General features: G+C 49.1%; 1 protein-coding gene across 9 annotated transcripts; it reads right to left on the reverse strand.

The window, feature by feature from the left end:
- Positions 1-3,845: 3,845 nt before the first annotated feature.
- MYCN (MYCN proto-oncogene, bHLH transcription factor) lies at positions 3,846-9,802 on the reverse strand. 9 transcript variants are annotated; one of them, XM_074538078.1, is made up of 4 exons: positions 9,660-9,802; positions 8,167-8,401; positions 6,507-7,315; positions 3,846-5,358 (listed from the first exon to the last, which is right to left on the reverse strand). In XM_074538078.1, exons 3-4 carry the CDS (start codon positions 7,207-7,209, stop codon positions 4,757-4,759), a joined length of 1,305 nt encoding a protein of 434 aa, XP_074394179.1. In that variant the 5' UTR covers positions 7,210-7,315; positions 8,167-8,401; positions 9,660-9,802; the 3' UTR covers positions 3,846-4,756. The 9 variants fall into 9 exon arrangements, with proteins under 9 accessions (XP_074394179.1, XP_074394181.1, XP_074394180.1 ...); XM_074538080.1 differs by having other exon boundaries at positions 8,167-8,249; positions 9,660-9,798; XM_074538079.1 differs by lacking the exon at positions 9,660-9,802 and adding an exon at positions 8,817-8,943.
- Between the last annotated feature and the right edge of the window lie 384 nt (positions 9,803-10,186).

Raw genomic sequence — 10,186 nt, forward strand, 5'->3', positions numbered from 1 at the left:
ATTTAGCAGGGCTCATGGATCAACACTTATGGAATCCCTTGTGTGCACACAGCATGTATGTTAATCTATTCATCCAGCACATATATAAGGAACCTCCATGGTTCAGACATCAAAAGGTCATTTTACCTTCTCCAAGTTGACTGTTGTGCAAAAATATCAAAATCTCATCAAGAGAAGGATCTGGCCAGTAAGGGCACAAAGCTGGATGAGAACCAAAGATCTGCAGGCAGCAGGAATTATCACGTCAAACAACCCAGCAGCAAAACATCTGGTTTACGGTGGCCAAGCTTCATTGCAGGGTCAGTAAAGGCAGATAGGCAGCAAAAAACTACTGTAGGGCAGCAAATTAGACAGGTAGTTCAGCAGAAGTGAAAGCTTGTCTTGGAACAGACCAAGGGCTCTGAATTCAGGCTTGTCAGTGCTCCAGGAGCAGCCAGAAGTGCTGAGGCAAAACTCACCATGCTGGCTCCACAATCAGCTTCTGTTCTGCGTTTTGCACCACTGCTTTCCTCTGAGATTTCTGGAAGTGTTGTGTATCTCCTGTTTCTGCTGACATCCCTGTTTAATTCAAAAGCTTTGTGTGCTGTGCTCAAGTCCCTTTAAGTTTGATGGCTTTGTGTTCCTGAGAAAAAGAGACAGGGAAGGGAAAAGGGAAATGGGAAATGGGAGATTGACACAAGGAGAATAAAGTAACCCAGGTACAGATCATATAGCATTTGGCAGTTGTACATTAAAAATTCACTAATTATCTCAAAATTAATATTCTAAATCAAATTACATCCTCTGATATAAACCAGCCAGAAGCCAGGAAATTCAAGCTTAAGAATGTCACCCATTTGAAGTAATTTTATTCTAGCTTGGTTTATCAGTATACTTCCCAGGAGTAAACTGTAAATTATATATTTCAGGATCTCTCAAGGAGTCCTGTCAAGACCTGGTGATAAGTTGCTATAACAGCAGCTCAGGGTTTGAGAAATGCACTTTCCTTAGCACTCATGGCAACAGGTGACCGAGTGGTAATGACACCATTAACACATTTCACCTTTTTAAGGTCTCCCACTGGTGTTTCACTTCTACTAATTTATGGAGGAATCATTTCATTTCAGTGTTACAAGTCCCTTGTGTTCTTAGTGGTATTTTTAAGAAAATAAACAGAAGGAGGGAAGGAGAGCATCCTCTGGGATATGTGATTTTGGAGAAAACTATCAGCAAATTCTCTCTTGTATGAAAAGGAACTTGGCAATTTTATAGAAGATCCAATAAGGCTGAGATCAACTTAATTCAGTTCTCCTTTCAGGAATCAGCAATATCTGCTTTGTAATAAGCAGCTGTTAGGTACTTGCCACATATGATTCTCCAGACAGATATTTTTGCATTTGTTATGCAAATATAGGTATGTATTTAAAAAAAAACAAAAGGCAATAGTGTCTCAATTAATTATTTGACTGAGTCCTTATGGACTCCCCACTCTAGATACACTTGCAAAAGGATTTTTTGTAATGGCTGCAGCTATGATCCTATGTCCTTCTCTATGCAGCCTTCTGGATACTGTACTGATTCTCCAGAAAATATTACACAATTAATTGCTCACTTCTTTCCAAAAGCTGTCTTTCCTTCAACTCTCAATTCTTTTTATCATGTAACTACAAAAGAAACCTTCTAGTTAACAACTGTAACTTTATTAACATCCTACAACTGAGATTTTTTTTACCAGAAATATTTGACCTTGACAACTTAATCCCTACAGTGATGCTATGAAAACAAACTATCAACTCCTTATTTTAAAAAAGAAAAAGCAAAAAAAAAAAAAAAGACAATGCTAAAGTACTGCTAGTGCAGCACAGAGAAGCAGGCAAATGGTACAGTGTATGGGAACATTATGGCACTAGATTCTGTCTTCACAGACATCAGTTGGACGTTTATCACTGAATTCTAAAGAATCAGACCAAAACTCCCACATTATATAGTGAGAAATAGAGGCTTTCAGCTGGGATTTGTGTTGAATAGCCAAACAAATCTGAGTATTTGATACCTTTATTATACTCTAAATGCTTGGTTACCACAAGACAAGACAGAACTGGGTTATCCCAAGAAGAGAAGGAAGTAACTGCTGTCTTCAACTCCCTGCTGGGAGGTTACAGACAAGGTGCAACTAGACCCTTCCAGGAGGTTCAACAAGAGGCAATGGACAAGGATTGCAACCAGGAAAATTTCAGGTAGTACAAAAATTTGAATCAGTCGTGGTAGGCAAAAAACACGTGTTGTCCAAAGAGGCTGTGGAATCTCAATCCTTTAAGATATTCAAGCCTTGGTTGCATGACCCTGAGCAACCTGATCTGACCCTGAGTTCACTCTGAGTGGAGGATTTGGACCAAAGTTCTCCACGAGTGTGAAGAAAGGAAAGGAGAAGGAGAATGGGAAGGGACTTTATGTCCTCAAGAATACTCATTTGATGCATAGCTTGTTTGAAAACAGTGCAACAGGAGTTCAACAGAAATTGCTAAAAAAAGAGGGCTAAAAATTGTTTTAGTAAAACTAAATGTACGCTGTAATTGTTCACACCAATTGTCTCTGTCTACTGTTTTATTGCTGCAGCTGGAAAGTGGAAGAAGCGTGTCAAGGGAATCAAAACAAAGATTCTAAAGATTCTATATATGGAACAACTATGGTTGGGTCTGAATTTAGATCTTTACTCAGCCCAGCTCTTCAAATGCTTGTGTAGGCCTAGCTGAATCCACAGTGTTACACCAATTTACCCCTGTTGAAGATCTGGATTTACTGCACTGATCATGTACAGTTCTTGGTGGTCATGGTACAGAAGCTGCCTGGGCCCCAAGAGCACATAGGTTATGAGTGCATCAACAACCTGTAGGGACAGACATATGGCACATCCATTAAGTGGGGGGTGTTTGCCCCCACATTGCTCTTCCTGTTACCTCATAGGAAATACAGGATTTCTGTACCTCCATCAACAGACAAGCTACTTCCTTCCTGGCTAAAGCAGGAGCAGATGTGACAGGTGAGCTTCTTGCAAGTGGATCTGGAAAGTTCTAGCCATTTGGTCATTAATTCCTACCTTTTCTTTTTCAGATTCAGTGTGAGGAAAATACCTGTGTCAAAAATACCTGTAGAGACTATAAAGTAAAACACCCGGTCTCATGGTCTTTAATACAATCACCAAACAGATTGCATAAAGTGTCTTATTCCTGTCATACCAAAAGTCAGCTCCAGAGACAACCAAGTTCCATCTTCATCTGATATACACTCCATGGCTCTGCATCTTCCCTGATATTTTCAATTTTACTAACTAATGCAGTAACAAACAGGACCTTCAGCTACAAACAAGAACATTAATTCTACAGCGCAATGATGGACAGCTTTGAGGCTTTCCTAATGCAAAGAACTGCAGCCAAGTTAAGATCTTTGTTTATTACAATATTTAATTTCCTATGCCTTGGCAAGTCTGCCTCCATCATTTACTGCACCAGTGTGCCACAGAGGCCAATCCCTTAGCATAAGTTTGCTAGCCATGTTTGTGATCCTTCACAATTCTCTGGGCCCAGTAGATATTTGAGGAGTCTTTGCAAGACACAGGAATCATTCCATTAGTGTGGTAAATCTGTTCCCCTGGGATAATCCTGACAAGACAAGTATGAAATAACAGGAACATACTTCTTACTACAATTATTATTTAACCAGAAACAGAAATGTCCTGCCCAGCTGACCTTTGTAGTGTCACCTACAGTCTGACAGTTGAAGTGCCAAGGGTATGGGACCATGATTTTTGTATTTCATCAATACTGCAGTTAAAGATTTTATTCAAAAGAAAAATAGTAAATGGCACATCATGTAATTGCTATTTATTTCATAAACATGAGGTATTTCAAAGTGCTATAAGACGCAGCACTAAATGTACATCATTGGAAGAAATTAAACACAGAACTTTGCAGTTACCCAGTTCTATGCACCAAACATTAACAAATACATTAACTGGAAGAAACAGGCTAGGAAAAGGCATATATAGTAAATTTCTTTACAAAAGTTTCTTAGTTCAAAAAAGTGATAAAGTAATATCTACTCAAAACTTTCACAACTCATTTTCATACGAAAATATAAGTATCAAATTTAGTTATGTATCAGCATCATACTAAAGTATACAGGCAATGTAAGAATTAGTACAGTACATAACAGAGATTAACAATATATTTGTATACAAAAACATGCTCCTCAAACATTGAGGCATTACAGTACTTAGGTATGAACTTCCAGTCTAATACTGGCAGCAAAAGCCACCTCTCATAACCCAAGACATGTACAAAAGGCAAGTGTGTAGATGGTATTTACAGAAATTCCCACAGGGGCACAAAATGCCAACCCCTAAAGTAACATCTGTTAGAACATAAGCACCATAAAACTTAGGAATGAACATTTTAAAACTCAACTAGATGTCATCAGCAGCTCCAAATGCTCACAACACTTAAAAAAAAAATCCCCACCATCTACAGTTCTTAAGGAGAAAAAACAAAGGCAGTCCATTGTTGTTTGGTAGTCTTGCAATAAACTCCTTGCAAGAAAAATCATTTGCTCCGTACCCGGATAATATAGTCTGTCGATTACTTCAGGGACTGGATTGAAATTAAAACCAACATTCTTAACGTCAAAAAACACAATTTTTTAATAAAGAATCAAAAATGTGCAAAGTGGCAATGACTGTCCTGATCAGCCAGAAAAAAACACCAAAACAAAACAAAAAAGTTTAGCAAGTCCGCTTGTAATCTATTTTCTTTAGTAATTGTTCTTGTCTGGCTTGCAATTTTTCCTTTTCTAGCAGTAACTTCTGCTCCTCTGCCTGAAGAGAATGAACATACTCAGTGGCTTTTTTCAAGATCACAACTTTTGCAGCTTTCTCATTTTGAACCAGTTCTGGAACATGGTCCCTTAAAGTGAGGAAACTTGACCGTAGATCATTACGTCGTTGACGCTCCAGGATATTATGGTTGCGTCGACGTTCACTGTCCTCTGAATCAGAGTTTCGAGGACTTGAACTCTTAAGCTTTGGTTGGATCGTGGGTTTTACTGGACGGGGCACCTCGACTTTTAACTTCTTCTGTGGTGGAGACTCTTCAGTCTCCACGAATGGAGAAGGAGCGGCATAATTATGCTGCTGGTGAATTGGGGCACAACGCTTTAGTATGAGTCCATTCTGCTGTGTCCTGACTGATGAGAAAGTGGTATTCTTAGGACGCACTGTAATAGTGAGGGTGGTAACAGACTTGTTGGTAGAGGAGCGTCTTTTCTCCACTGTAACAACATCTATTTCTTCTTCTTCATCCTCTTCCTCCTCATCTTCATCATCTTCTGGTAATAAAAGGACAAAAAATAAAACAGACATTATTCTCCCTGAAAATACCTTGATTACTAGTATCAGTATTTATTGACAAAATATATATCCAGTAAAAGCAGTAATGAAAGTGATGGCAAAACCGGGGTGCACCCACCATCTGCATAGATCTGTAAAAGTATGTAATACACATGAAATCAGCAAAGAACAGGGATTTCTGAAAGCTTAGTAAGTTTGATGAGATGGGTTTTTTTAAACACATCTAATTTTCAATCAAAATGGGGCTACCACCCACACAATCACAGAGGCAGAAAAGAATTTTTAGACAGAATGTATGTAGTTTGAATGGAATCGTCGAGTTGTGGCACAAAAGGCAAGCACAGAGCCACAACATAGCCCCTGCTTGGTAGAAAAGCAGCCGGAAAATGAAACAATCGCTGGGTTTGTTCTGAGGCAGAAGGTGAAGCTGCTCCAGCCGGGGACCCTTTAAGCCGGCGCTTGGTGCACTGCCAAGAAGACAGCTGTTGGAAGTGCTTCCTCACCCAAAGCTGTCAAACCAGACATTAAAGGGACAGCAGGCTCTGAAACCCGGGACGGATCACCAAGTTTGCAGCGGTGGTCACAGGGACCAGCTCATCTACACACGCCAAACCGCGGTTCAGCCCAAGGGGACTTCTCTGCGTACACACACACAGCATGTTTGAGCATTTTGGGCTCAGTCAGTACAAGCGCTGCTCTAAGGATTCAGGGGTCCAGCTCCAGCCTGCCCGCACGGTGCCTAAGGGAAGGCGCACACGGTCATCCCCCGTAAACCTGCACCCAGGGCGGCGGTGGCGGCCGCACAGCCACCCCCCCGAGCCCCCCGGGGGCAGGAGACTGTCAGGGCGCCGGAGGCAGCCCAGCCCCACGGCCCCTCCGGGCTGGAGCCGCTGCCCGGTGAAGGCTCCGGGCCCGCCGCAGCCGGCACAGGGCGAGGGGCGGGCGGGGGCTGCCCCCGGGCCGTGCCCGCCGCCCCCGCGGGGCCCGCGCCTGCTGCCGCCTGCCGGCCGCCCCGCGCCCCGCCCGGCTCCGGGCTCAGCGCCCCGCCCGCCCCCGGAGCAGCCGGCGGGGGCCGCACCGCCACCCCCGTCCCCACCTCCGCACATCCTGGGGCCGCAGCGCTTACCCGAGTCGCTGAGCGTGTCGTCCCCCGAGGAGCTGCTGCTGCTGCTCGCCCGGCTGTCCCCGGCGGGGCGCGGCGGGCGGCCGCCCCGCGCAGCCCCTCCGCCCGCCGCCGGCGCCTCCCGCTTGTTGACGGGGAAGGGGAAGACCACGGCCGGGTCCACGCACTCGGGCACGGCGCCGCCCAGCTCGGCGCGGGCGCTGGCGGGGCTGCCCGCGGCCCCCGGGGGCGGCGGCGGCGGCGCGGCGGGCGCCTTGCTCTGCAGCTTCTCGCTGACCGCCCGCTCCAGCTTCTCGCGCGCCGAGAAGCCGCTCCACATGCAGTCCTGGATGATGATGGAGTTGAGATTGTTCGTCACGCCGGGGCCCGTCTCGAAGAAGTCCCCTCCGTCCATGCCGCCCCACAGGTCGGCCTCGGGCGGCAGCAGCAGCAGCTCCGATGCCCAGTCCACGGGGTCGGTGGGGCGGCAGCCCCAGAGAGCCGCTCCTCCCCACGGCACCGGGCCTCCTCCCGGAGGGTGCTCCTGCAGCCCGGCCCGGCTGGGAGACAGAGGAGGGGTGGGCAGCAGCTCAAACTTTTTCCAGATGTCCTCGCCCGGGGGAGCGGAGTCCGGCCCGCACAAATAAAAGTCATCTTCGTCCGGGTAGAAACAAGGCTGCAAAGAGTCAAACTCGAGGTCTGGGTTTTTACTGACCATTCCTGGCATTGCGGGTGTCTTTTTGCTGATCCCTGTGTCAAGCAATAGTTTCAAACACAGGTTTTATCGATATTTCCACCAAGGGGAAGAAGAGAGGTTCTCCCACGACCTGAAACTAAAAAAAAAAAAAAAAAAAAAAAAAAGAACAAAACAACAAAATCACAATTAAAAATACGAACAAGCAGACACGAACGTGAGTCCCTTCCTCTTAACGGAAGGAAAAAAAAATTAATAATCCCATCATAAATAGCAAGCAAGAAGGAGCCTTTAGAAAGTTGAGGGGAAAAAAAAAACATCTCACACACCTTTCTCCTCCCGACTCAAGATACTGAAATCAAAGCGCTCAGGTAGTGCTCCCCCGTGCAGAGCCTGCCCCGCCGCTCCGTGGGGACACAGACCCAGGCTGCACAGTCCGGCGGGGATGCACCGCCTGTGAACATAGCCCTCGCCTGCTCTCCCCACACCGCTTCAAACGCTCAAAACAGCACAGTAACTGCAGACAGATGCATGGCTTTGATACCGTAATCTCTCCAGAAAGGCTTCTTAATATGCCAGCAAAAGTAGAGGAAGTTTACTCCTTTTGTCACTGCGGAACAGTGCAAAGGGGAGAGGAGAAAGATGCAAAAAAAAAAAAAAAAAAAAGGGGGCGGAGGGGCTCTTTGCAACTTCGCAAATCGCCAGTTCATTCACTCAAAGCGAGCCAGCGAAATCCGCACACAACACAAGGGGGGAGGGGGAGGAGGGGAAATCCAGCAGCAACAGAAATTATCAACCTTATGTAATAACCTCACGCACAAAAATGCATTAAAACCACCCCGGCGCCACCAACAAAGCCTCCTGATTTGCCAAGAAAGCACGGGAAGTTTTCCCCCCTTTTTCCTACAACAACGAGGTTGCAAGGACAGCAACTCCGCACATTCGGCCACTTCATGCACGCAGACCTCCTGCACACACACCAGCTCTCACCTCCGAGGAGTGCGCGCTGCTGCCCTTCCCGCGGCCGGACCCCCACTCACTACCCACGGCCAGTCAACCACAGCCCCATTCCTCTGCCGAGAGAGAGCTCCGTTGCATCAGACATTTAAAAAAAAATTAAAAAAAGAAAAATGCTTAAAGTCCAAAAAATCGAGTCAGCGTCTCCCTTCAGCTCGGTTAAGGTAACGCGAAGGAAATCGTTCTGCTGGGTTCACAACAGCTGACGCTGAGACGGAGACCAAAAAGGGGGAGAAAAACAAATCCATGAAAAGCCTTATGATGAAACGCCGAGAAACGCGCCTGGCTCGGCTCAGCTGCGCTCCCGCCCCGCCCCCTAAGCGCCTCCAGGACTGTGCATTTTTCTACTCGGGAAATACATTAAACTGTTTAAAATGCAAAGCAGTAAAGAGGCACCTACAAAACACTGGCGATCTCAATGCGACAGCTCCAAACCAAAACACAAATATCCTCCAGGATTTTCTTCTGCTTACTGAGAACCCCATTCAGGCTCCGCTCTGCCCCTGCGCTCGCCTTCCCGCCCCATCCTTCCCAGTTCGGCAACTCAAAACGCGACAGGGAACTGGATTTATTTGACTGGGGTTTTGTCCTGCAGCCCAGAACCTGCAGCTTCCTCTTCTTACCTCCGTGGTGATGGTGGTGGGTGTGCGAGGGGGAGGAGTGGATGGGGAAAGGGGAGAGGGGAAAAAAAAGCAGCTGATGGTGTCTGTAGCACTTTCCGCGCCCGCCCGCCGGCCCCCGCAGCCTCCCCGGCCTCCGCATCCACCCTCTGCTCGCAGACAGATGACTGTCACTGCCTGCCTTTGAAGCAGCTGGATATTATTAACCCCCCAAAAAGGCATTAAAAAAAAAAGGCAAGTTAAAGAAAAACAAAAAAACCAACAATTAAAAAAAAAACCCTGACACGCTTGGGAGGGAGCACTGGGAAACAGCGGGAGATGGCGGGAGAGCCGGCCCCGCCCCCGCTCCACGCGCGCAGGGCGGGGCCGCGCGTTTGGCGCCAAAAGCCCCGTTCGCTCTTTATCCTCCGGGAGGGCGTTCGGATGCCGCGGGGCTGTCCCTGCCCCCTATGCCGCCCCTCCCCGCGCCACGCCGGCCCCCAGGAACGTCGCCTCCGGAGCGGTTCCTCCTCACCTCCCGCCGCTGCGACCTCGGGCGCAACCCCCCGGGGCAACTGAAAATAAACAAACAAGGGCTAAGGGAAGCGGCCGGGCGAGGGAGCCGCTCGGACGCGGGGGTCTGTACACGCTCGGTAGCTATCGCGTCCCCGCAGCCAGCGGGGCTCTCACGCCGCCGCGCTGCCGGCAGGGCCCCGTGCGGGCGGCCCCGCTCTCCCCGCTCCGCGCCGGCACCGGCACCGCGCCCGCCGCGCCCCCGTTCCGCTGCCAACGGCGACACCTTGCGGCCGCGCGGCGCAGCGGCGGCGCTCCCGGCGCCCCCGCGCATTGCCCGGCGGCAGCACCCACCGCTCTCTCGCCTCCTTCCCGGCGCGGGGCCGCGGCACGGGACGGGACGCGCCGGGACGGGACGGGAGCGCGGCGCTCTCCTCGGCGGTGCGCGGCGGCGGGCGCGGGTACGATCGCAATCCCGCCGCCGCTCGGGGCGGTGCCTCCTTGCTCATAGGCTGCAGGTTGAGGCGGGGACTGGGGCGTCGCTCGCTGCAGGCCGGTGGCGGCGGGCGGCCGCTTTGTGTGCGGTGGCGGCGGGGCCGCCTCCCCGTCCCGCCTCGGTGGGGGCGAGCCCGGGCTGTTCAAACACGGTGGGCATGGTGGTGGGAGAGAGAGCTGGGCGTCGATGGAAGCGGCTGAGGAGGGAGAGGCTGCTCGCGAAATAGCGAAGTAAACCCTGCGTGAGGCAGGGATGTACAGTGTGTCCCTTCGCTTGGTCCCCTCAGGCAATTTTGCGCAGGAAGTCCTGCCTATCCCATGTGGTGATCACTCCTCGAATCCATGTCACCCTTCACTGGCCAAAACCTGGAGGCTGCAGCCGCCAT

The sequence above is a fragment of the Zonotrichia albicollis genome, chromosome 3, assembly GCF_047830755.1.
Source record: "Zonotrichia albicollis isolate bZonAlb1 chromosome 3, bZonAlb1.hap1, whole genome shotgun sequence".
Taxonomy (NCBI): Eukaryota; Metazoa; Chordata; class Aves; order Passeriformes; family Passerellidae; genus Zonotrichia; species Zonotrichia albicollis.

Coding starts and splice junctions, on each gene's coding strand:
- MYCN (XM_074538078.1), bottom strand. CDS start 7,209: ATGCCAGGAATGGTCAGTAAAAACCCAGACCTCGAGTTTGACTCTTTG. Junction 5,359..6,506: donor CGACACGCTCAGCGACTCGG/GTAAGCGCTGCG, acceptor TTTTATTACCAG/AAGATGATGAAGATGAGGAG.